The sequence below is a fragment of the Oncorhynchus clarkii genome, chromosome 17 (genome assembly GCF_045791955.1).
Source record: "Oncorhynchus clarkii lewisi isolate Uvic-CL-2024 chromosome 17, UVic_Ocla_1.0, whole genome shotgun sequence".
Taxonomy (NCBI): domain Eukaryota; kingdom Metazoa; phylum Chordata; class Actinopteri; order Salmoniformes; family Salmonidae; genus Oncorhynchus; species Oncorhynchus clarkii.
Window position 1 is genome coordinate 10,045,066 of NC_092163.1, and position 27,757 is coordinate 10,072,822.

The window sequence follows — 27,757 nt, forward strand, 5'->3', positions numbered from 1 at the left end:
TTGGGGTGTCAGATGAGGGAGGAGCTTTCAATTAAGGAAGACAGAGCGTTTCAGAAACATCCTGCTGTCAAGTGTGTAGCTGACAGAGACTCTGTTGTGGAACTGGGCTAGCAGGTAGTATAGTAAAATAACTTTAACAGTATAGTTACTGTGGTAGTAAAGTAACTTTAACAGTATAGTAACTGTGGTAGTAAAGTAACTTTAACAGTATAGTTACTGTGGTAGTAAAGTAACTTTAACAGTATAGTAACTGTGGTAGTAAAATAACTTTAACAGTAGAGTTACTGTGGTAGTAAAGTAACTTTAACAGTATAGTAACTATGGTAGTAAAGTAACTTTAACAGTATAGTAACTGAGGAGTAACTGTCCAGAATGAAGATACTCCATATTGTCTCCTGCTGTCTCCTCTCAGGTGAGTTCTGTCTGTCTGTCTGTCTGTCTGTCTGTCTGTCTGTCTGTCTGTCTGTCTGTCTGTATGTATGTAGCCTCCCTACTGTATATAGCCTCCCTACTGTAAGTAGCCTCCCTACTGTATGTAGCCTCCCTACTGTATATAGCCTCCCTACTGTAAGTAGCCTCTCTACTGTATGTAGCCTCCCTACTGTATATAGCCTCCCTACTGTAAGTAGCCTCTCTACTGTATGTAGCCTCCCTACTGTATATAGCCTCCCTACTGTAAGTAGCCTCTCTACTGTATGTAGCCTCCCTACTGTATATAGCCTCCCTACTGTAAGTAGCCTCTCTACTGTAAGTCGCCTCTCTATTGTAAGTAGCCTCTCTACTGTATGTAGCCTCCCTACTGTATGTAGCCTCCCTACTGTAAGTAGCCTCTCTACTGTAAGTAGCCTCTCTACTGTATGTAGCCTCCCTACTGTATGTAGCCTCCCTACTGTATATAGCCTCTCTACTGTATGTAGCCTCGCTACTGTATATAGCCTCCCTACTGTAAGTAGCCTCTCTACTGTAAGTAGCCTCTCTACTGTATGTAGCCTCCCTACTGTATGTAGCCTCCCTACTGTATATAGCCTTCCTACTGTATGTAGCCTCGCTACTGTTATTTTTCACTATTGGTTAGAGCCTGTATTCAGCATCTCACTGTAAGGTCTACTACACCTGTTGTATTCAGCATTTCACTGTAAGTTCTACTACACCTGTTGTATTCGGCGCATGTGACATATAGACTTTGATTTGATTTGATATGTTGGCCTTTTACCTGTGTTTGTGCAGAGTTAATGTACAATTTATCCAGGGTTAAAATAAGTTTTATCCAGGGTTAAAGTAGGATTTATCCAGGGTTAAAGTAAGATTTCTGCAGGGTTAAAGTAAGATTTATCCAGGGTTAAAATAAGATTTATCCAGGGTTAAAGTAAGATTTATCCAGGGTTAAAGTAGGATTTATCCAGGGTTAAAGTCAAATCGAATCAAATCAAATCAAATTTTAATTGTCACATACACATGGTTAGCAGATGTTAATGCGAGTGTAGCGAAATGCTTGTAGTAAGATTTATCCAGGGTTAAAATAAGATTTATCCAGGGTTAAAATAAGATTTATCCAGGGTTAAAGTAAGATTTGAGCAGGGTTAAAGTAAGATTTGTCCAGGGTTAAAGTTAGATTTATCCAGGATTAAAGTTAGATTTATCCAGGGTTAAAGTAATATTTGAGCAGGGTTAAAATAAGATTTATCCAGGGTTAAAGTAAGATTTATCCAGGGTTAAAGTTAGATTTATCCAGGATTAAAGTTAGATTTATCCAGGGTTAAAGTAAGATTTGAGCAGGGTTAAAGTAAGATTTATCCAGGGTTAAAATAAGATTTATCCAGGGTTAAAGTAAGATTTATCCAGGGTTAAAGTAAGATTTATCCAGGGTTAAAGTAGGATTTGAGCATGGTTAAAGTTAGATTTATCCAGGGTTAAAGTTAGATTTATCCAGGGTTAAAGTAAGATTTGAGCAGGGTTAAAGTAAGATTTATCCAGGGTTAAAGTAAGATTTATCCAGGGTTAAAGTAGGATTTGAGCATGGTTAAAGTTAGATTTATCCAGGGTTAAAGTAAGATTTGTCCAGGGTTAAAGTAAGATTTATCCAGGGTTAAAGTTAGATTTATCCAGGGTTAAAATAAGATTTATCCAGGGTTAAAGTAAGATTTATCCAGGGTTAAAGTAAGATTTATCCAGGGTTAAAGTAGGATTTGAGCATGGTTAAAGTTAGATTTATCCAGGGTTAAAGTTAGATTTATCCAGGGTTAAAGTAAGATTTGAGCAGGGTTAAAGTAAGATTTATCCAGGGTTAAAGTTAGATTTATCCAGGATTAAAGTTAGATTTGAACAGGGTTAAAGTTAGATTTGAGCAGGGTTAAAGTTAGATTTGAGCAGGGTTAAAGTTAGATTTATCCAGGGTTAAAGTAAGATTTGAGCAGGGTTAAAGTAAGATTTATCCAGGGTTAAAGTAAGATTTATCCAGGGTTAAAGTTAGATTTATCCAGGGTTAAAAAAAGATTTGAGCAGGGTTAAAGTAAGATTTGAGCAGGGTTAAAGTTAGATTTGAGCAGGGTTAAAGTTAGATTTGAGCAGGGTTAAAGTTAGATTTGAGCAGGGTTAAAGTTAGATTTGAGCAGGGTAAAAGTTAGATTTGAGCAGGGTAAAAGTTAGATTTGAGCAGGGTTAAAGTTAGATTTGAGCAGGGTTAAAGTTAGATTTGAGCAGGGTTAATGTTAGATTTGAGCAGGGTTAAAGTTAGATTTGAGCAAGGTTAAAGTTAGATTTGAGCAGGTTAAAGTTAGATTTGAGCAGGTTAAAGTTAGATTTATCCAGGGTTAAAGTTAGATTTGAGCAGGGTTAAAGTTAGATTTGAGCAGGGTTAAAGTTAGATTGGAGCAGGTTAAAGTTAGATGTGAGCAGGGTTAATGTTAGATTTGAGCAGGGTTAAAGTTTATCTCACATGTCATCAGTTGTGATTGTACTGTGTGTTTCTGTTTGACAGCTCTGTGTTTTGTGGAGTCAGCTGGCATTAATGTGAAGGGGGTGGTAGGAGGACAAGTCCGAATCAAATGCTCTCACACATGGGCAGGTGACAATGAAAAATATTTCTGCAAAATAAAATGTTACCATAGAGATCGTCTTGTTCAAACTGAGGGCAACAAGCATTATATTGAGAAAGGGAGATACACCATAGAAGACCTAAGGAATGGAGTCTCCTATGTGACCATCAAGAACCTGAGGAAGACAGACTCTGGTACCTACTGGTGTGGAGTGGAGAGATATGGCCCAGACACATACCAAGAGGTGCATCTCACAGTAACAGATGGTAAATTCAGAGATATTATTTGTTACAGGCTTCATGACTTCATTAGAGAAAAGCAAAATGGTGACAGTATTTGTGGATGCCTGTTCTTTTGTTTTACACACAGCTCCTCCTAGACCGTCAACTGTCACCTCCAGACCTCATGTCTGCACAACATCCTCTAACCTCTCTACAACATTATCTAACATCTCCACAACCCTCCCAAACCTCTCTGCAACATTATCTAACATCTCTACAACATTTCTGGCACCTGGAGAAATCAGTGGTCCTGTTTCGTCTAGAGCAGGTATGATGAATTTCTCATCTCAGTCAATACTACTAATATGTTGTGATATTAAATGCTGTAATGTTGGAGGAAATCAATTGTAACTGTTCATGCTTTGGACAAATCTCGCTCTCTCTCTGACTACTCTCCTGGTGTAGGACAGAGTCAGAGTGCTGGGGGCTAAAATATGGTGTAGACGTGAGTTTATTCAGAAGTCTACAGGAAGTGATGCAACACTGGAGGATTTGGGCTCCTCATGTATCACTTGACAATAAAAGAGAGCTGCAGATGCATCTGAGCTCCTAGAGAGGCTCTCCTTTATTTTCAAGATTTCTCCTCAGCTAGGAGCTCAGATACATCTGTTTTCTACTCCGCTAGGAGCTCAGATACATCTGTTTTCTACTCCACTAGGAGCTCAGATACATCTGTTTTCTACTCAGCTAGGAGCTCAGATACATCTGTTTTCTACTCCGCTAGGAGCTCAGATGCATCTGTTTTCTACTCCGCTAGGAGCTCAGATGCATCTGTTTTCTACTCAGCTAGGAGCTCAGATACATCTGTTTTCTACTCCGCTAGGAGCTCAGATACATCTGTTTTCTACTCCGCTAGGAGCTCAGATACATCTGTTTTCTCCTCCGCTAGGAGCTCAGATACATCTGTTTTCTACTCAGCTAGGAGCTCAGATGCATCTGTTTTCTACTCCGCTAGGAGCTCAGATACATCTGTTTTCTACTCCGCTAGGAGCTCAGATACATCTGTTTTCTCCTCCGCTAGGAGCTCAGATACATCTGTTTTCTACTCTGCTAGGAGCTCAGATACATCTGTTTTCTACTCCGCTAGGAGCTCAGATGCATCTGTTTTCTACTCTGCTAGGAGCTCAGATGCATCTGTTTTCTACTCCGCTGGGAGCTCAGATGCATCTGTTTTCTCCTCCGCTAGGAGCTCAGATACATCTGTTTTCTACTCCGCTAGGAGCTCAGATACATCTGTTTTCTACTCCGCTGGGAGCTCAGATGCATCTGTTTTCTCCTCCGCTAGGAGCTCAGATACATCTGTTTTCTCCTCCGCTAGGAGCTCAGATACATCTGTTTTCTCCTCCGCTAGGAGCTCAGATACATCTGTTTTCTACTCCGCTAGGAGCTCAGATACATCTGTTTTCTACTCCGCTAGGAGCTCAGATGCATCTGTTTTCTACTCCGCTAGGAGCTCAGATACATCTGTTTTCTACTCCGCTAGGAGCTCAGATACATCTGTTTTCAACTCCGCTAGGAGCTCAGATACATCTGTTTTCTACTCCGCTAGGAGCTCAGATACATCTGTTTTCAACTCCGCTAGCCAGCACCTCACCCTAATAGGTGTGCATTTCTTTTTCTTCGAGATTCTCCTCATGTATCACCTTTATTTTCTGTCTGTCTTCCTGCCTTACTGAGAGACTGACTGAACAACCCGCTGAGAAAACAACTGATCGAATGAACATCATGTTGTCTATTTTTTTAAATTCTTTATTTAACTAGGCAAGTCAGTAAAGAACACATTCTTATTTGTAAAAGAACAAATTCTTATTTCCCCACCGGGGACCAGTGGGTTAACTGCCTTGTTCAGGGGCAGAAGAACATATTTTTTACCTTGTCAGCTCAGGGATTCGATCCAGCAACCTTTCGGTTACTGGCCCAACGCTCTAACAACTAGGCTACCTGACATTCCTATATCTTTAAAATATACAGTACTGTGGTCAGGTCTGATGGTATCTATGATATATACAGTACTCTGTAAAGTCTCTCCTCCTGTCTGTGGTCAGGTCTGATGGTATCTATGATATATACAGTACTCTGTAAAGTCTCTCCTCCTGTCTGTGGTCAGGTCTGATGGTGTGGACCAGTGCTGGTCTGGTAGTCATGGTGACAGTGTTAGGACTGGTCCTGCTCCTGTTCTACAGACAGAGGAGAGGAACCAGGAGAACACCACCACCACCACCACCAGTCTCCTCCAACACACAACCTGACCCTGCTGGAGAGGTGAGAGATACAAGGAGGTGTGTGTGTGTGTGTGTGTGTGTGTGTGTGTGTGTGTGTGTGTGTGTGTGTGTGTGTGTGTGTGTGTGTAACTTGTAGTGTAGAGGTGATGGACAGGGAGGTGGTACACTAAACATTAAGGGTTGAGTGTGTGAGTCTACAGCCTCTAGTGGGATTCTACTGTAGTCTGTTATCATTACAGGAAGAAAACAGTGGCAAACAACACGTGTTGATGGTTGAGGGCCTCCACTTCTTTTCATATCTGAACATGTACAGTGGGGCAAAAAAGTATTTAGTCAGCCACCAATTGTGCGAGTTCTCCCACTTAAAAAGATGAGAGGTCTGTAATTTTCATCATAGGTACACTTCAACTATGACAGACAAAATGAGAAAAAAAAAATCCAGAAAATCACATTGTAGGATTTTTAATGAATTTATTTGCAAATTATGGTGGAAAATAAGTATTTGGTCACCTACAAACAAGCAAGATTTCTGGCTCTCACAGACCTGTAACTTCTTCTTTAAGATGCTCCTCTGTCCTCCACTCGTTACCTGTATTAATGGCACCTGTTTGAACTTGTTATCAGTATAAAAGACACCGGTCCACAACCTCAAACAGTCACACTCCAAATTCCACTATGGCCGAGACCAAAGAGCTGTCAAAGGACACCAGAAACAAAATTGTAGACCTGCACCAGGCTGGGAAGACTGAATCTGCAATAGGTAAGCAGCTTCGTTTGAAGAAATCAACTGTGGGAGCAATTATTAGGAAATAGAAGACATACAAGACCACTGATAATCTCCCTCGATCTGGGGCTCCACGCAAGATCTCACCCCGTGGGGTCAAAATGATCACAAGAACGGTGAGCAAAAATCCCAGAACCACACGGGGGGACCTAGTGAATGACCTGCAGAGAGCTGGGACCAAAGTAACAAAGCCTACCATCAGTAACACACTACGCTGCCAGGGACTCAAATCCTGCAGTGCCAGACGTGTCCCCCTGCTTAAGCCAGTACATGTCCAGGCCCGTCTGAAGTTTGCTAGAGAGCAGTTGGATGATCCAGAAGAAGATTGGGAGAATGTCATATGGTCAGATGAAACCAAAATATAACTTTTTGGTAAAAACTCAACTCGTCGTGTTTGGAGGACAAAGAATGCTGAGTTGCATCCAAAGAACACCATACCTACTGTGAAGCATGGGGGTGGAAACATCATGCCTTGGGGCTGTTTTTCTACAAAGAGACCAGGACGACTGATCCGTGTAAAGGAAAGAATGAATGGGGCCATGTATCGTGAGCTTTTGAGTGAAAACCTCCTTCCATCAGCAAGGGCATTGAAGATGAAACGTGGCTGGGTCTTTCAGCATGACAATGATCCCAAACACCCCGCCCGGGCAACGAAGGAGTGGCTTCATAAGAAGCATTTCAAGGTTCTGCCGTGGCCTAGCTAGTCACCAGATGGTGACCCCAGGTGGTGAGGGTAGGCAACAACATCTCCTCCCCGCTGATCCTCAACACTGGGGCCCCACAAGGGTGCGTTCTGAGCCCTCTCCTGTACTCCCTGTTCACCCACGACTGCGTGGCCACGCACGCCTCCAACTCAATCATCAAGTTTGCGGACGACACAACAGTGGTAGGCTTGATTACCAACAACGACGAGACGGCCTACAGGGAGGAGGTGAGGGCCCTCGGAGTGTGGTGTCAGGAAAATAACCTCACACTCAACGTCAACAAAACTAAGGAGATGATTGTGGACTTCAGGAAACAGCAGAGGGAACACCCCCCTATCCACATCGATGGAACAGTAGTGGAGAGGGTATCAAGTTTTAAGTTCCTCGGCATACACATCACAGACAAACTGAATTGGTCCACTCACACAGACAGCATTGTGAAGAAGGCGCAGCAGCGCCTCTTCAACCTCAGGAGGCTGAAGAAATTCGGCTTGTCACCAAAAGCACTCACAAACTTCTACAGATGCACAATCAAGAGCATCCTTGCGGGCTGTATCACCGCCTGGTACGGTAACTGCTCCGCCCTCAACCGTAAGGCTCTCCAGAGGGTAGTGAGGTCTGCACAACGCATCACCGGGGGCAAACTATCTGCCCTCCAGGACACCTACACCACCCGATGTCACAGGAAGGCCATAAAGATCATCAAGGACATCAACCACCCGAGCCACTGCCTGTTCACCCCGCTATCATCCAGAAGGCGAGGTCAGTACAGGTGCATCAAAGCTGGGACCGAGAGACTGAAAAACAGCTTCTATCTCAAGGCCATCAGACTGTTAAACAGCCACCACTAACATTGAGTGGCTGCTGCCAACACACTGACACTGACTCAACTCCAGCCACTTTAATAATGGGAATTGTTGGGAAATTATGTAAATATATCACTAGCCACTTTAAACAATGCTACCTTATATAATGTTACTTACCCTACATTATTCATCTCATATGTACTGTACTCTATACCATCGACTGTATTCTTATGTAATACATGTATCACTAGCCACTTTAACTATGCCACTTTGTTTACATACTCATCTCATAGGTATATACTGTACTCGATACCATCTACTGTATCATGCCTATGCTGCTCTGTACCATCACTCATTCATATATCCTTATGTACATATTCTTTATCCCCTTACACTGTGTACAAGACAGTAGTTTTGGAATTGTTAGTTAGATTACTTGTTGGTTATTACTGCATTGTCGGAACTAGAAGCACAAGCATTTCGCTACACTCGCATTAACATCTGCTAACCATGTGTATGTGACAAATAAAATTTGATTTGATTTGATTTGATTTGATCTCAACCACATGGAAAATCTTTGGAGGGAGTTGAAAGTCCGTGTTGCCCAGCAACAGCCCCAAAACATCACTGCTCTAGAGGAGATCTGCATGGAGGAATGGGTCAAAATACCAGCAACAGTGTGTGAAAACCTTGTGAAGACTTACAGAAAACGTTTGACCTCTGTCATTGCCAACAAAGGGTATATAACAAAGTATTGAGATAAACTTTTGTTATTGACCAAATACTTATTTTCCACCATAATTTGCAAATGTGATTTTCTGGATTTTTTTTTCTAATTTTGTCTGTGATAGTTGAAGTGTACTTATGATGACAATTACAGGGTGTAGTGAAGGTACTGTAACAGGAGTAATGTAGGGTGTAGTGAAGGTACTGTAACAGGAGTAGTGTAGGGTGTAGTGAAGGTACTGTAACAGGAGTAGTGAAGGTACTGTGAAAGGAGTAGTGAAGGTACTGTAACAGGAGTAGTGTAGGGTGTAGTGAAGGTACTGTAACAGGAGTAGTGTAGGGTGTAGTGAAGGTACTGTAACAGGAGTAGTGTAGGGTGTAGTGAAGGTACTGTAACAGGAGTAGTGTAGAGTGTAGTGAAGGTACTGTAACAGGAGTAGTGTAGGGTGTAGTGAAGGTACTGTAACAGGAGTAGTGAAGGTACTGTGAAAGGAGTAGTGAAGGTACTGTAACAGGAGTAGTGTAGTGAAGGTACTGTAACAGGAGCAGTGTAGTGTGTAGTGAAGGTACTGTAACAGGAGTAGTGTAGGGTGTAGTGAAGGTACTGTGACAGGAGTAGTGAAGGTACTGTTAAAGGAGTAGTGTAGGGTGTAGTGAAGGTACTGTGACAGGAGTAGTGTAGGGTGTAGTGAAGGTACTGTAACAGGAGTAGTGTAGGGTGTAGTGAAGGTACTGTAACAGGAGTAGTGTAGGGTGTAGTGAAGGTACTGTAACAGGAGTAGTGTAGGGTGTAGTGAAGGTACTGTGACAGGAGTAGTGTAGGGTGTAGTGAAGGTACTGTAACAGGAGTAGTGTAGGGTGTAGTGAAGGTACTGTAACAGGAGTAGTGTAGGGTGTAGGGAAGGTACTGTAACAGGAGTAGTGTAGGGTGTAGTGAAGGTACTGTAACAGGAGTAGTGTAGGGTGTAGGGAAGGTACTGTAACAGGAGTAGTGTAGGGTGTAGTGAAGGTACTGTAACAGGAGCAGTGTAGGGTGTAGGGAAGGTACTGTAACAGGAGTAGGTTAGGGTGTAGTGAAGGTACTGTAACATTAGTAGTGTAGGGTGTAGTGAAGGTACTGTAACAAGAGTAGTGTAGGGTGTAGTGAAGGTACTGTAACAGGAGTAGTGTAGGGTGTAGTGAAGGTACAGTAACAGGAGTAGTGTAGGGTGTAGTGAAGGTACTGTAACAAGAGTAGTGTAGGGTGTAGTGAAGGTACTGTGACAGGAGTAGTGTTGGGTGTAGTGAAGGTAGTGTGACAGGAGTAGTGTGTGTGTGTGTGTGTGTGTGTGTGTGTGTGTGTGTGTGTGTGTGTGTGTGTGTGTGTGTGTGTGTGTGTGTGTGTGTGTGTGTGTCCATGATAACTTGTAGTGTAGAGGTGATAGACAGGGACGTGTTAAACTAAACATTAAGGGTTGAGTGTGTGAGTCTACAGCCTCTAGTGGGATTCTACTGTAGTCTGTTATCATTACAGGAAGAAAAACAGTGGCAAACAACACGTGTTGATGGTTGAGGGCCTCCACTTCTTTTCATATCTGAACATGTATCTATTGTCATTGGTTCTGTATGCAGGTTGACTGTGTGTATGAGGAGATCAGAGAGGCAGACAGACAGACAGACACACTTCCTGTGGTCATCTCTTCAGTCAACTCCACTGTCAACTCACCTACCAACTCTACAACCTACCCTGCTGGCCAAGCTATCGGTGTCCCACACTGTGACATCTATGCTAACGCTAGCTGCCACAAAGATGATATAAATCCAAGTTATTCTACTGCAGATCACCCAGATTCTCTCATCTACTCCAGTGGGGATCTACCTACAGATTCTAGAGTCTCTTCAAGTCCTCCAACAGCCAGTGGAACCCAGGATGATTCCATCTACTCTACAGCCCAGCTACCCAAAGATACTGTAGAATCTACAAGATACCCTGCTGTGCACCTCTCTAAAGACACTCCAGAAGATGCCCTCTACTCTACAGCCCAGCTACCCAAAGATACTGTATAATCTACAAGATAGTACATCTCTCTAAAGACACTCCAGAAGATGCCCTCTACTCTAAGGCCCAGCTACCCAAAATAGTGTAGTACTTTTGAATCTATACAAGGGATACATCCCAAATGACACTCTATTATCTATCCCCCATATGGACCCTGGTCAAAGGCAGTGCTCTATAGAGAACAAGGTGCCATCTGGGATGAAGAGAAGCTCCCTGTAGAGAAATGAAGGGTTGTTACCACAGAGCCGCCATCTTGGAATGACATTAAAAAAACAATCCATTTCCTGTTTCAAATCCTCCTTGACACATTGTATTAAAACAGCTCATGTGGTTTTACTGTATATAATGTATGTAAAATATGAACATCTGGCTTTAAAATCACTTTTTTCTCCAGATTTTGTGAAAGTCAAGCAACATTTTTGTAAATATTTGTGTTTTGTCATATAAGTTTGGCTTCATTTTGTCTGTTATAATAATGAAGACAGTAATACCGTAATAGTCAACTGTACCTTTGAGATTTACTTATCTATTGTATATGTACATAAACTCTGCCTTTCAAAGCATTTCATAAAAACCCATCAAAATGTTTAAAACAGTGTGAATGTGGAGTATTAGTGTGTGCATGTGTGTGTGTATGTGTGTGTGTATGTGTGTGAGTGTGTGTTTTTCAGTGTGTTTGTGTCTGGACATGTAAAGGAAGAGTGTCGACTAGAACCACCTGAGATAAACACACACACACACACACACTGAAAAGCCACAGAGAGAGCAGACTCAGTAGCAACTTCCACCAGACCAGAGCGGCGTCCGGCTACTAGGGTGTAGGGCAATTCCTATGGCTTCCACAGGGTGTTGAACCGCCTGACTGACACACCACAGAGAGAGCAGACTCAGTAGCAACTTCCACCAGACCAGAGCGGCGTCCGGCTACTAGGGTGTAGGGCAGTTCCTATGGCTTCCACAGGGTGTCAGTAGTCTATGTTCAAGGTTTCAGGCTTGTAACTTCCAAAACTAATAAGAAATATCAGTTTTAGTACAGGGACACAGTCTTGGAAATTCGTGTTTGGGCGCGCCATGAAGACAAGAACCACATTTTATGATCATATTACTCCAGTGCTAGCCTCTCTACACTGGCTTCCTGTCAAGGCTAGGGCTGATTTCAAGGTTTTACTGCTAACCTACAAAGCATTACATGGGCTTGCTCCTACCTATCTCTCTGATTTGGTCCTGCCGTACATACCTACACGTACGCTACGGTCACAAGACGCAGGCCTCCTTACTATCCCTATAATTTCTAAGCAAACAGCTGGAGGCAGGGCTTTCTCCTATAGAGCTCCATTTTTATGGAATGGTCTGCCTACCCATGTGAGAGACGCAAACTCGGTCTCAACCTTTAAGTCTTTACTGAAGACTCATCTCTTCAGTGGGTCATATGATTGAGTGTAGTCTGGCCCAGGAGTATGCTCTCTCTAAGTATGCTCTCTCTAATTCTCGCTTTCTCTCTTTCTTTCTCTCTCCTGGAGGACCTGAGCCCTAGGACCATGCCTCAGGACTACCTGGCATGATGACTCCTTGCTGTCCCCAGTCCACCTGGCCGTGCTGCTGCTCCAGTTTCAACTGTTCTGCCTGTGATTATTATTATTTGACCATGCTGGTCATTTATGAACATTTGAACATCTTGGCCATGTTCTGTTATAATCTCCACCCGGCACAGCCAGAAGAGGACTGGCCACCCCTCATAGCCTGGTTCCTCTCTAGGTTTCTTCCTAGGTTTTGGCCTTTCTTGGGAGTTTTTCCTAGCCACCGTGCTTCTACACCTGCATTTCTTGCTGTTTGGGGTTTTAGGCTGGGTTTCTGTACAGCACTTTGAGATATCAGCTGATGTACGAAGGGCTATATAAATACATTTGATTTGATTTGATTTTGATTTGACATAACCATTCCCACAGTAGTGTGACAACCATTCCCACTGTAAGGTGACATACCATTCCCACTGTAAGGTGACATACCATTCCCACTGTAAGGTGACATAACCATTCCCACTGTAAGGTGACATAACCATTCCCACTGTAAGGTGACATACCATTCCCACTGTAAGGTGACATAACCATTCCCACTGTAAGGTGACATAACCATTCCCACTGTAAGGTGACATAACCATTCCCACTGTAAGGTGACATAACCATTCCCACTGTAAGGTGACATAACCAGTCCCATAGTAGAGTGACATAACCATTGGAAATTGCCAAATGTTTCATAATGCACTATAGATGTTCATACACAATTTATAGAGTATGACACATAGTTTGTAGATAATTTGTGAATTAATTATGTGGTGCTTATGAAGCCTTTATGTATGCTATATATGCCTTTATAAATTATACTTTGTTTAAAGTGGGACCGTTAATCCTAATCCTGTCTGATAGAGGTCTAGGATATTGTTGAGCCTGTGTTTAAATCCCAACCCTGTCTAATAGAGGTCGAGGATATTGTTGAGCCTGTGTTTAAATCCCAACCCTGTCTAATAGAGGTCGAGGATATTGTTGAGCCTGTGTTTAAATCCTAACCCTGTCTGATAGAGGTCTAGGATAATGTTAAACCTGTGTTTAAATCCCAACCCTGTCTAATATAGGTCTAGGATATTGTTGAGCCTGTGTTTAAATCCCAACCCTGTCTAATAGAGGTCTAGGATATTGTTGAGCCTGTGTTTTAATTCTAACCCTGTCTAATATAGGTCTAGGATATTGTTGAGCCTGTGTTTGAATCCTAACCCTGTCTAATAGAGGTCTAGGATATTGTTGAGCCTGTGTTTTAATCCTAACCCTGTCTGATAGAGGTCTAGGATATTGTTGAGCCTGTGTTTTAATCCTAACCATGTCTAATAGAGGTCTAGGATATTGTTGAGCCTGTGTTTTAATCCTAACCCTGTCTAAAAGAGGTCTAGGATATTGTTGAGCCTGTGTTTTAATCCCAACCCTGTCTGATAGAGGTCTAGGATATTGTTGAGCCTGTGTTTTAATCCCAACCCTGTCTGATAGAGGTCTAGGATATTGTTGAGCCTGTGTTTTAATCCTAATCCTGTCTAATAGAGGTTTAGGATATTGTTGAGCCTGTGTTTTAATCCCAAACCTGTCTGATAGAGGTCGAGGATATTGTTGAGCCTGTGTGAGTCTGTTTATCAAAGAAGGTGAGGTGTTTTTCTCATAACAAAGAACTGTGCTGGTTTCTCTTCTCAGGTCTGTACCCTATTCACTTCCTCACTTACTGGGAAACTGTGTGTGCGTGTGTTTGAGAGAGAGAGAGAGAGAGAGAGAGAGAGAGTGTGTGTGTGTGTGTGTGTGTGTGTGTGTGTGTGTGTGTGTGTGTGTGTGTGTGTATTTGCCTGTATGATAAATGACAGGAAGTAGGAGGTGTCAGAATTCTCTAAAATGGTGTCAGACACATTATGACACAGAAGAGAACCCTAGACATTGACATACAGGAGAGAAAGAGTGACAGACAATATCGATCCAGCCAGAGAGAGAGAGAGAGAGAGAGAGAGAGAGAGAGAGAGAGAGTGAGAAAGAGGTGAGAGAGATAAAGAGAGAGAGGGAGAAAGAGGTGAGAGAGATAAAGAGAGAGAGGGAGATAAAGAAAGAGAGTGAGAAAGAGAGAGATAAAGAGAGAGATTGAGAGAGAAAGAGAGATAACTGTCCGAGTCTATCTAAAAGATAGCGAAGGAGTCAGGCACAGGACACCGATAAGAGTAACAATTGACTGACTGACTCGATCCAAAACGTAACAAAATCCCGTTCCAAATAAGGACAAAACAGGACTCAAAATACAACACACTGGAAACACGAAAGACAATCACGCACAAAACAGAAAAGGAAACCAGAGGGTTAAATAAGGAACATAATCATGAGATGGGAACCAGGTGTGTAAACAGACAAAACAAAAGGAAAAATGAAACATGGATCGGTGGCAGCTAGAAAGCCGGTGACGTCGACCGCCGAACGCCGCCCGAACAAGGAGAGGGAACAACTTCGGTGGAAGTCGTGACAATAACGAGAGAGAGAGAGAGGGAGAGGGAGAGGGAGAGGGAGAGAGAGAGAGAGAGAGAGAGACTGGACTAAACAGCTATTTACATATCTAAATGTATCTGTCGAACCTGAGCAGTTCAGATGGGATCTTCAAACAAACACTGGGCGAGCAGCTATCCCATAATCTCCGAGTTTAAAGGGAAGTCCAGCTTTAGCAACCACCTTAAACGTGGATAGATTTGTGTTCATAGATATTATGAGTGTCTGGGACTAGACTGGTAGAGGACTGGACTGGTAGTGACTGGTAGAGGACTGGACTGGTAGAGGACTGGACTGGTAGAGGACTGGACTGTTAGTGACTGTCAGTGACTGGTAGTGACTGGTAGAGGACTGGACTGGTAGTGACTGGTAGTGACTGGTAGTGACTGGTAGAGGACTGGACTGGTAGTGACTGGTAGTGACTGGTAGAGGACTGGACTGGTAGTGACTGGTAGAGGACTGGACTGGTAGTGACTGGTAGAGGACTGGACTGGTAGAGGACTGGACTGGTAGAGGACTGGACTGTTAGTGACTGTCAGTGACTGGTAGTGACTGGTAGAGGACTGGACTGGTAGTGACTGGTAGTGACTGGTAGTGACTGGTAGAGGACTGGACTGGTAGTGACTGGTAGTGACTGGTAGTGACTGGTAGAGGACTGGACTGGTAGTGACTGGTAGAGGACTGGACTGGTAGTGACTGGTAGTGACTGGTAGTGACTGGTAGAGGACTGGACTGGTAGTGACTGGTAGAGGACTGGACTGGTAGAGGACTGGACTGGTAGAGGACTGGACTGGTAGTGACTGCTAGAGGACTGGACTGGTAGTGACTGGTAGTGACTGGTAGAGGACTGGACTGGTAGTGACTGGTAGAGGACTGGACTGGTAGTGACTGGTAGAGGACTGGACTGGTAGTGACTGGTAGAGGACTGGACTGGTAGTGACTGGTAGTGACTGGTAGTGACTGGTAGAGGACTGGACTGGTAGTGACTGGTAGAGGACTGGACTGGTAGTGACTGGTAGAGGACTGGACTGGTAGTGACTGGTAGAGGACTGGACTCGTAGTGACTGGTAGTGACTGGTAGAGGACTGGACTGGTAGTGACTGGTAGAGGACTGGACTGGTAGTGACTGGTAGAGGACTAGACTGGTAGTGACTGCTAGAGGACTGGACTGGTAGTGACTGCTAAAGGACTGGACTGGAAGTGACTGCTAGAGGACTGGACTGGTAGTGACTGGTAGAGGACTAGACTGGTAGTGACTGCTAGAGGACTGGACGTGACTGGTAGAGGACTAGACTGGTAGTGACTGGTAGAGGACTGGACTGAGGGGGAAACAGTCAGAGTATAATTTTGACGACCTGGAAGGGAAGCCAGAGAGCAGAATGAGGAACCTCACGTCTGTCAGCATCAGCCTACTCTGTGGTGAGAACTATTATAATTCAATACATTAATACTCACCCCATATTGAACTGTGTTACTTGCTGAACACATCAGTCAATAGGGTTGTCTTCCTCCTCTTCTGAGGAGGAGTAGCGAGAAGGATCGGAGGGCCTGCCTGCCCCCCTCTCTCTCTCTCTCTCTCTCTCTCTCTCTCTCTCTCTCTCTCTCTCTCTCTCTCTCTCTCTCTCTCTCTCTCTCTCTCTCTCTCTCTCTCTCTCTCTCTCTCTCTCTCTCTCTCTCTCTCTCTCCCCCCCCCCCCCCCCCCCATAACCTGTTCAGTAATTATCTTTAACAGAGAGGTTCTGTATTTATAGACTAGTAGTTATAGTCATTATCTTTAGTATTGGACTACTCAGAGAGGTTCTGTATTGAGAGACTAGTAGTTATAGTCATTATCTTTAGTATTGGACTACTCAGAGAGGTTCTGTATTGAGAGACTAGTAGTTATAGTCATTATCTTTAGTATTGTAACTACTCAGAGAGGTTCTGTATTGAGAGACTAGTAGTTATAGTCATTATCTTTAGTATTGTAACTACTCAGAGAGGTTCTGTATTAGAGACTAGTAGGTATAGTCATTATCTTTAGTATTGTTACTACTCAGAGAGGTTCTGTACTGAGACTAGTAGTTATAGTCATTATCTTTAGTGTTGTAACTACTCAGAGAGGTTCTGTATTGAGAGACTAGTAGTTATAGTCATTATCTTTAGTATTCTAACTGAACTCAGAGAGGTTCTGTATTGAGAGACTAGTAGTTATAGTCATTATCTTTAGTATTGGACTACTCAGAGAGGTTCTGTATTGAGAGACTAGTAGTTATAGTCATTATCTTTAGTATTGTAACTACTCAGAGAGGTTCTGTATTGAGAGACTAGTAGTTATAGTCATTATCTTTAGTATTGTAACTACTCAGAGAGGTTCTGTATTAGAGACTAGTAGGTATAGTCATTATCTTTAGTATTGTTACTACTCAGAGAGGTTCTGTACTGAGACTAGTAGTTATAGTCATTATCTTTAGTGTTGTAACTACTCAGAGAGGTTCTGTATTGAGAGACTAGTAGTTATAGTCATTATCTTTAGTATTCTAACTGAACTCAGAGAGGTTCTGTATTGATAGACTAGTAGTTATAGTCATTATCTTTAGTATTCTAACTGAACTCAGAGAGGTTCTGTATTAGAGACTAGTAGTTATAGTCAATGTGTATTTATAACAATAAGAACATCAGTGCCTCAAGGTTCACACCACTTCCTCTGAAACACACAGAGTGGGTACTACTTTCAGCCTCGGAAACACCCCGCCAAACCACACACACCTACACGAACTCAAGCACATGCTCTCTAAAGACTACAGACTACGCACCTACATCTCTCTCTCAGATAGGACCAATGGAACAGTAGGAACAACAATATCACCAACCACAGACATGACTAGAACACAAGGTAACAACAGCATCACCAAGGTAACATAATGAACCCTCGGCACCACATGACATTGAGAGATAAACTACCAAGCATCACATTGTAACATGGTCTTTAAAGATATCCCATACTAGCTAAATGTAGCATCACTGCAACATTATGCCTGTGTACTACAACTACCAAGCACCATACTGTAACATGGACTACACCTACCAAGCACCATACTGTAACATGGACTACAACTACCAAGTACCATACTGTAACATGGACTACAACTACCAAGCACCATACTGTAACATGGACTACAACTACCAAGCACCATACTGTAACATGGACTACAACTACCAAGAATCATACTGTAACATGGACTACAACTACCAAGTACCATACTGTAACATGGACTACAACTACCAAGCACCATACTGTAACATGGACTACAACTACCAAGCATCATACTGTAACATGGACTACAACTACCAAGTACCATACTGTAACATGGACTACAACTACCAAGTACCATCCTGTAACATGGACTACAACTACCAAGCACCATACTGTAACATGGACTACAACTACCAAGCATCATACTGTAACATGGACTACAACTACCAAGTACCATACTGTAACATGGACTACAACTACCAAGCACCATACTGTAACATGGACTACAACTACCAAGTACCATCCTGTAACATGGACTACAACTACCAAGTACCATACTGTAACATGGACTACAACTACCAAGTACCATACTGTAACATGGACTACAACTATCAAGCACCATACTGTAACATGGACTACAACTACCAAGCACCATACTGTAACATGGACTACAACTACCAAGCATCATACTGTAACATGGACTACAACTACCAAGCACCATACTGTAACATGGACTACAACTACCAAGCATCATACTGTAACATGGACTACAACTACCAAGCACCATACTGTAACATGGACTACAACTACCAAGCACCATACTGTAACATGGACTACAACTACCAAGCATCATACTGTAACATGGACTACAACTACCAAGCATCATACTGTAACATGGACTACAACTACCAAGCACCATACTGTAACATGGACTACAACTACCAAGCATCATACTGTAACATGGACTACAACTACCAAGCACCATACTGTAACATGGACTACAACTACCATGCACCATACTGTAACATGGACTACAACTACCAAGCACCATACTGTAACATGGACTACAACTACCAAGCACCATACTGTTACATGGACTACAACTACCAAGCACCATACTATTACATGGACTACAACTACCAAGCACCATACTGTAACATGGACTACAACTACCAAGCACCATACTGTAACATGGACTACAACTACCAAGCACCATACTGTAACATGGACTACAACTACCAAGCACCATACTGTAACATGGACTACAACTACCAAGCACCATACTGTAACATGGACTACAACTACCATGCATCACACTATTATTGAGCCATAACAAAAATACTTTGACTTTGCCTAATGTTTTATATAAAACAATAGTCTGTCTCTTACTATTGATAAATTATCATAAACATGTTCTCCTTATTTCTGCTCTCTTCAACACCACCTGTTTCTCTGTCTAATGTTGTCTTCCCTCCTCCCTCCCTCTGAAATGGTAGAAACCCAGAGGTACAGTACAGTAGAGACAAGCTAAATGTAGCATCACTGTTACATTATGCCTGAGTACTGTCTCTGGGTGTTCTAGGTGATGTGATGTTCTCTGGTGTTGCTCTGGGTGTTCTAGGTGATGTGATGTTCTCTGGTGTTGGTCTGGGTGTTCTAGGTGATGTGATGTTCTCTGGTGTTGTTCTGGGTGTTCTAGGTGATGTGATGTTCTCTGGTGTTGGTCTGGGTGGTCTAGGTGATGTTCTCTGGTGTTGTTCTGGGTGTTCTAGGTGATGCGATGTTCTCTGGTGTTGGTCTGGGTGTTCTAGGTGATATGATGTTCTCTGGTGTTGTTCTGGGTGTTCTAGGTGTTGTGATGTTCTCTGGTGTTGGTCTGGGTGTTCTAGGTGATGTGATGTTCTCTGGTGTTGTTCTGGGTGTTCTAGGTGATGTGATGTTCTCTGGTGTTGGTCTGGGTGGTCTAGGTGATGTTCTCTGGTGTTGTTCTGGGTGTTCTAGGTGATGCGATGTTCTCTGGTGTTGGTCTGGGTGTTCTAGGTGATATGATGTTCTCTGGTGTTGTTCTGGGTGTTCTAGGTGATGTGATGTTCTATGGTGTTGTTCTGGGTGTTCTAGGTGATGTGATGTTCTCTGGTGTTGGTCTGGGTGGTCTAGGTGATGTTCTCTGGTGTTGTTCTGGGTGTTCTAGGTGATGTGATGTTCTCTGGTGTTGTCTGGGTGTTCTAGGTGATGTTCTCTGGTGTTGGTCTGGGTGTTCTAGGTGATGTTCTCTGGTGTTGTCTGGGTGTTCTAGGTGATGTGATGTTCTCTGGTGTTGGTCTGGGTGGTCTAGGTGATGTTCTCTGGTGTTGTTCTGGGTGTTCTAGGTGATGTGATGTTCTCTGGTGTTGGTCTGGGTGTTCTAGGTGATATGATGTTCTCTGGTGTTGTTCTGGGTGTTCTAGGTAATGTGATGTTCTCTGGTGTTGGTCTGGGTGTTGTAGGTGATGTGATGTTCTCTGGTGTTGTGATGTTCTCTGGTGTTGTGATGTTCTCTGGTGTTGGTCTGGGTGTTCTAGGTGATGTGATGCTCTCTGGTGTTGGTCTGGGTGTTCTAGGTGATGTGATGTTCTCTGGTGCTGTTCTGGGTGTTCTAGGTGATGTGATGTTCTCTGGTGTTGGTCTGGGTGTTCTAGGTGATGTGATGTTCTCTGGTGTTGTTCTGGGTGTTCTAGGTGATGTGATGTTCTCTGGTGTTGTGATGTTCTCTGGTGTTGGTCTGGGTGTTCTAGGTGATGTGATGTTATCTGGTGTTGTTCTGGGTGTTCTAGGTGATGTGATGTTCTCTGGTGTTGGTCTGGGTGTTCAACGAGATGTGATCTGATGTTCTCTGGTGTTGGTCTGGGTGTTCTAGGTGTTGTGATGTTCTCTGGTGTTGGTCTGGGTGTTCTAGGTGTTGTGATGTTCTCTGGTGTTGGTCTGGGTGTTCTAGGTGTTGTGATGTTCTCTGGTGTTGTTCTGGGTGTTCTAGGATATGTGATGTTCTCTGGTGTTGTTCTGGGTGTTCTAGGTGTTGTGATGTTCTCTGGTGTTGTTCTGGGTGTTCTAGGTGTTGTGATGTTCTCTGGTGTTGTTCAGGGTGTTCTAGGTGTTGTGATGTTCTCTGGTGTTTGTCTGGGTGTTCTAGGTGTTGTGATGTTGTTCTGGGTGTTGTTCTACTACTGCTGGGTCTGCTGCTGTTCATGTTCTTCAGACAGAGGAGAGACAGAGACAGGAGACCAACAGGTACACTAGTTATCACACACCATCATTATTTAAAACATAAAAACATCTAAATAAATGTTATAAAACATGTTATTTAATGAAAACATAAGATATATTAAAAATAAATACATAATCTATGTGTGTTTTACTCTCTGTGACAGCCAATCAAGACCCAGACACAGGTACCATCACCTACCCCATCTACGCCACACCAGATACAGCCTGTGACATCACCACCATATTTGCAAGGCCAACCAATCAATGTCCAGATGTCCTTTACTTCAACGTTTGTCCGTCTACAGAGGTTCCAGACAATGTGACCTACGCTACAGTCAACATCCCCAGAGTTCCAGCCTGTCTCCACTATACGACTGTCAACTTCCCCAGAGATCCTTCCTGTCTCCACTATACGACTGTCAACTTCCCCAGAGATCCAGCCTGTCTCCAGTATAGGACTGTCAACTTCCCCAGAGATCCAGCCTGTCTCCACTATGCTACTGTCAACTTCCCCAGAGATCCAGCCTGTCTCCACTATACGACTGTCAACTTCCCCAGAGATCTATCCTGTCTCCACTATACGACTGTCAACTTCCCCAGAGATCCAGCCTGTCTCCACTATACGACTGTCAACTTCCCCAGAGATCTATCCTGTCTCCACTATACGACTGTCAACTTCCCCAGAGATCCAGCCTGTCTCCACTATACGACTGTCAACTTCCCCAGAGATCCAGCCTGTCTCCACTATACGACTGTCAACTTCCCCAGAGATCCAGCCTGTCTCCACTATGCTACTGTCAACTTCCCCAGAGATCCAGCCTGTCTCCACTATGCTACTGTCAACTTCCCCAGAGATCCAGCCTGTCTCCACTATGCTACTGTCAACTTCCCCAGAGATCCAGCCTGTCTCCACTATACGACTGTCAACTTCCCCAGAGATCTATCCTGTCTCCACTATACGACTGTCAACTTCCCCAGAGATCCAGCCTGTCTCCACTATGCTACTGTCAACTTCCCCAGAGATCCAGCCTGTCTCCACTATACTACTGTCAACTTCCCCAGAGATCCATCCTGTCTCCACTATGCTACTGTCAACTTCCCCAGAGATCCATCCTGTCTCCACTGTGCTACTGTCAACTTCCCCAGAGATCCAGCCTGTCTCCACTATGCTACTGTCAACTTCCCCAGAGATCCAGCCTGTCTCCACTATGCTACTGTCAACTTCCCCAGAGATCCAGCCTGTCTCCACTATGCTACTGTCAACTTCCCCAGAGATCCAGCCTGTCTCCACTATACTACTGTCAACTTCCCCAGAGATCCAGCCTGTCTCCACTATGTTACTGTCAACTTCCCCAGAGATCCAGCCTGTCTCCACTGTGCTACTGTCAACTTCCCCTGAGATCCAGCCTGTCTCCACTATGCTACTGTCAACTTCCCCAGAGATCCAGCCTGTCTCCACTGTGCTACTGTCAACTTCCCCAGAGGTCCAGCCTGTCTCCACTATACTACAGTCAACATCCCCAGAGTTCCAGCCTGTCTCCACTATGCTACAGTCAACATCCCCAGAGTTCCAGCCTGTCTCCACTATGCTACTGTCAACTTCCCCTGAGATCCAGCCTGTCTCCACTATACTACTGACAACTTCACCAGAGATCCAGCCTGTCTCCACTATGCTACTGTCAACTTCCCCAGAGATCCAGCCTGTCTCCACTATGCTACTGTCAACTTCCCCTGAGATCCAGCCTGTCTCCACTATACTACTGACAACTTCCCCAGAGATCCAGCCTGTCTCCACTATGATACTGTCAACTTCCCCAGAGATCCAGCCTGTCTCCACTATGCTACTGTCAACTTCACCAGAGATCCAGCTTGTCTCCATTATGCTACTGTCAACTTCCCCAGAGATCCAGCCTGTCTCCACTATACTACTGTCAACTTCCCCAGAGATCCAGCCTGACTCCACTGTGCTACTGTCAACTTCCCCAGAGATCCAGCCTGTCTCCACTATACTACTGTCAACTTCCCCAGAGATCCAGCCTGACTCCACTGTGCTACTGTCAACTTCCCCAGAGATCCAGCCTGTCTCCACTGTGCTACTGTCAACTTCCCCAGAGATCCAGCCTGTCTCCACTATACTACTGTCAACTTCCCCAGAGATCCAGCCTGTCTCCACTATGTTACTGTCAACTTCCCCAGAGATCCAGCCAGTCTCCACTGTGCTACTGTCAACTTCCCCAGAGATCCAGCCTGTCTCCATTATGCTACTGTCAACTTCCCCAGAGATCCAGCCTGTCTCCACTATGTTACTGTCAACTTCCCCAGAGATCCAGCCTGTCTCCACTATGTTACTGTCAACTTCCCCAGAGATCCAGCCTGTCTCCACTATGTTATTGTCAACTTCCCCAGAGATCCAGCCTGTCTCCACTGTGCTACTGTCAACTTCCCCAGAGATCCAGCCTGTCTCCACTGTGCTATTGTCAACTTCCCCAGAGATCCAGCCTGTCTCCATTATGCTACTGTCAACTTCCCCAGAGATCCAGCCTGTCTCCACTACACTTCTGTCAACTTTCCCAGAGATCCAGCCTGTCTCCACTATGTTGCTGTCAACTTCAGTAAAGACTCTGATGCTAGTATCCACCCAGACACTGACCCAACAGCTGTAGACACCTCATAATGTACTGCACCATTAAACACTCTGCTACATAGTCTACTACTGTAGACACCTCATAATGTACTGCACCATTAAACACTCTGCTACATAGTCTACTACTGTAGACACCTCATAATGTACTGCACCATTAAACACTCTGCTACATAGTCTACTACTGTAGACACCTCATAATGTACTGCACCATTAAACACTCTGCTACACAGTCTACTACTGTAGACACCTCATAATGTACTGCACCATTACACACTCTGCTACATAGTCTACTACTGTAGACACCTCATAATGTACTGCACCATTAAACACTCTGCTACATAGTCTACTACTGTTGCTGATCTGCAAACTGACTTGAACAAACAGAAACAGTTTGTAGCTTTTAGGAACCTTTGATTATTCAGTGTGTTTTACTCCACTTGATGGGAAATGAGACTCTGTGTATTTATCAATAAAGCACCAATATATTTCTGTGTTTGATACGTTACATTCTAGACATTACTAGAAGTAGTCCTCCCCTCACCAGCCTCCACTGGAGCTGTCAGTAAACTCAGTACCTGTCTCATCAGCATGTACCACTGTCACAAGACACACAGAGCTGAGATGGAGGGATATATGGAGAGAGAGAGAGATGGAGAGAGAGACTGCCCTCCAGTGGTAGAATAACTCTCCTCTGTTTCTCTCCTGTGTAGACAGAATAACTCTGTTTCTCTCCTCTGTAGACAGAATAACTCTGTTTCTCTCCTGTGTAGACAGAATAACTCTGTTTCTCTCCTCTGTAGACAGAATAACTCTGTTTCTCTCCTCTGTAGACAGAATAACTCTGTTTCTCTCCTCTGTAGACAGAATAACTCTGTTTCTCTCCTCTGTAGACAGAATAACTCTGTTTCTCTCCTCTGTAGACAGAATAACTCTGTTTCTCTCCTCTGTAGACAGAATAACTCTGTTAAACAGACAGACAGACAGACAGACAGACAGACAGACAGACAGACAGACAGAGAGAGAGAGAGAGAGAGAGAGAGAGAGAGAGAGAGAGAGAGAGAGAGACAGAGTGATGCAGAAATAGGGAAGTACATAGTTGTAAACTTGCAAAGAGTGAGTGAGAGAGAGAGAGAGAGGGGCTGAGAGAGAGAGGAAGTGGGGGGGGGAGGGGCAGAGAGAGAGAGAAGGACATAAAGTACATGAAGTTTGTATTTAAGTTCCTATAAGTAGGGAGAGAACAAAGAGAGTTGTAGACTTGGACACGCAACATTATATCAGGATCTATAGACACCTGGACCAACCTGGAGAGAACACAACATTATATCAGGACCTATAGACACCTGGAGAGAACACAGCATTATATCAGGACCTATAGACACCTGGACCAACCTGTAGAGAACACAACATTATATCAGGACCTATAGACACCTGGAGAGAACACAACATTATATCAGGACCTATAGACACCTGGACCAACCTGGAGAGAACACAACAAGATGAGGATCCTGCTGATAGTCATCCTCCTCTCCTTCATGACAGGTCAGAAGCTTGTTATAACTCTCTATAACAATGTAATAACATCCAGTTAGGTTTCTTATAAAGGCTGTTACTACAGATCAGGAAACACTACGGTGTGTGTGTGTGTGTGTGTATGTATGTGTGTACTGTGTGTTTAACTTGAGGATGCCACTGGTGTAGGAATCCTAACCATAAGTACATTTATCATCTCTGTATAGTCACTTTAACTCTACCTACATGTATATATTACCTCAATTAGCCCAACTAACCGGTGCCCCCGCACATTGTCTCTGTACTGGTACCACCTGTATATAGCCTCCACGTTGACTCTGTACTGGTACCACCTGTATATAGCCTCCACATTGTCTCTGTACCGGTACCCCCTGTATATAGCCTCCACATTGACTCTGTACCGGTACCACCTGTATATAGCCTCCACATTGACTCTGTACCGGTACCCCCTGTATATAGCCTCCACATTGACTCTGTACCGGTACCACCTGTATATAGCCTCCACATTGACTCTGTACTGGTACCACCTGTATATAGCCTCCACATTGACTCTGTACCGGTACCCCCTGTATATAGCCTCCACATTGACTCTGTACCGGTACCACCTGTATATAGCCTCCACATTGACTCTGTACCGGTACCCCCTGTATATAGCCTCCACATTGACTCTGTACCGGTACCCCCTGTATATAGCCTCCACATTGACTCTGTACTGGTACCACCTGTATATAGGCCCCACATTGACTCTGTACCAGTACCACCTGTATATAGCCTCCACATTGACTCTGTACTGGTACCACCTGTATATAGTGTCCACATTGACTCTGTACTGGTACCACCTGTATATAGCCTCCACATTGACTCTGTACTGGTACCACCTGTATATAGCCTCCACATTGACTCTGTACCGGTACCACCTGTATATAGCCTCCACATTGACTCTGTACTGGTACCACCTGTATATAGCGTCCACATTGACTCTGTACTGGTACCCCCTGTATATAGCCTCCACATTGACTCTGTACTGGTACCACCTGTATATAGCCTCCACATTGACTCTGTACTGGTACCCCCTGTATATAGCCTCCACATTGACTCTGTACTGGTACCCCCTGTATATAGCCTCCACATTGACTCTGTACCGGTACCCTCTGTATATAACCTCCACATTGACTCTGTACCGGTACCACCTGTATATAGCGTCCACATTGACTCTGTACTGGTACCCCCTGTATATAGCCTCCACATTGACTCTGTACTGGTACCACCTGTATATAGCCTCCACATTGACTCTGTACCGGTACCACCTGTATATAGCGTCCACATTGACTCTGTACTGGTACCCCCTGTATATAGCGTCCACATTGACTCTGTACTGGTACCCCCTGTATATAGCCTCCACATTGACTCTGTACTGGTACCACCTGTATATAGCCTCCACATTGACTCTGTACTGGTACCACCTGTATATAGCCTCCACATTGACTCTGTACCGATACCACCTGTATAGAGCCTCCACATTGACTCTGTACTGGTACCACCTGTATATAGCCTCCACATTGACTCTGTACTGGTACCACCTGTATATAGCCTCCACATTGACTCTGTACCGATACCACCTGTATAGAGCCTCCACATTGACTCTGTACTGGTACCACCTGTATATAGCCTCCACATTGACTCTGTACTGGTACCACCTGTATATAGCCTCCACATTGACTCTGTACCGGTACCACCTGTATATAACCTCCACATTGACTCTGTACTGGTACCCCCTGTATATAACCTCCACATTGACTCTGTACTGGTACCACCTGTATATAGCCTCCACATTGACTCTGTACTGGTACCACCTGTATATAGCCTCCACATTGACTCTGTACCGGTACCACCTGTATATAGCCTCCACATTGACTCTGTACCGGTACCCCCTGTATATAGCCTCCACATTGACTCTGTACCAGTACCCCCTGTATATAGCCTCCACATTGACTCTGTACTGGTACCACCTGTATATAGCCTCCACATTGACTCTGTACCGGTACCACCTGTATATAGCCTCCACATTGACTCTGTACCGGTACCACCTGTATAGAGCCTCCCTACTGTATAAAGCTACTGTTATTTTCAATGTCATTTTACTGTTTTATTTTATATCTTTGCTTATCTATTGTTTACCTAATACCTATTTTGTACTTAAAAATTGCACTGTTGGTTAGGGTCTTGTAAGTAAACATTTCCCTGTAAGGTCTACACTGGTTGTATTCGGCCACGTGACAAAATAAACTTTGATTTTATTTTATTTGATTAGTATTACAAAACACCAAACCAAGAGGTATTTTCTCTGTTCTGATTGACAGGTTGTTTGAGCTCCTTCAAAGTGACAGGATACTCTGGAGGAACTGTCATCATCTACTGTCATTATTCCACAGAAGACAGAAGTCATGACAAATATTTCTGCCTGAGGCAGTATATATTGAGTTGTAAGGATCAAATCAGAACTGGATTGATTAACACCTGGAAGCACAGTGGTAGATTCTCTCTGTATGACAACACTAGAGGAAACTACTCCAAGGTGATCATCAGACAACTGACCAGACAAGATGAAGGGACCTACAGGTGTGGAGTGAACAAACCTATTATACCTGACAGTTATACCAAGGTAGAGCT

The 27,757-nt window shown here is 43.9% G+C and overlaps 1 protein-coding gene across 1 annotated transcript; it reads left to right on the forward strand.

Annotated features, from left to right (window-relative positions):
* Positions 1-372: 372 nt before the first annotated feature.
* On the forward strand, positions 373-23,587 carry LOC139370542 (uncharacterized). The gene is made up of 9 exons (XM_071110103.1): positions 373-429; positions 2,995-3,301; positions 3,405-3,584; positions 5,424-5,578; positions 10,170-10,598; positions 20,484-20,488; positions 20,840-20,937; positions 21,078-21,253; positions 23,480-23,587. The coding sequence occupies exons 1-9, from the start codon at positions 373-375 to the stop codon at positions 23,585-23,587; spliced, it is 1,515 nt and encodes a 504-aa protein (XP_070966204.1).
* Positions 23,588-27,757: the final 4,170 nt, after the last annotated feature.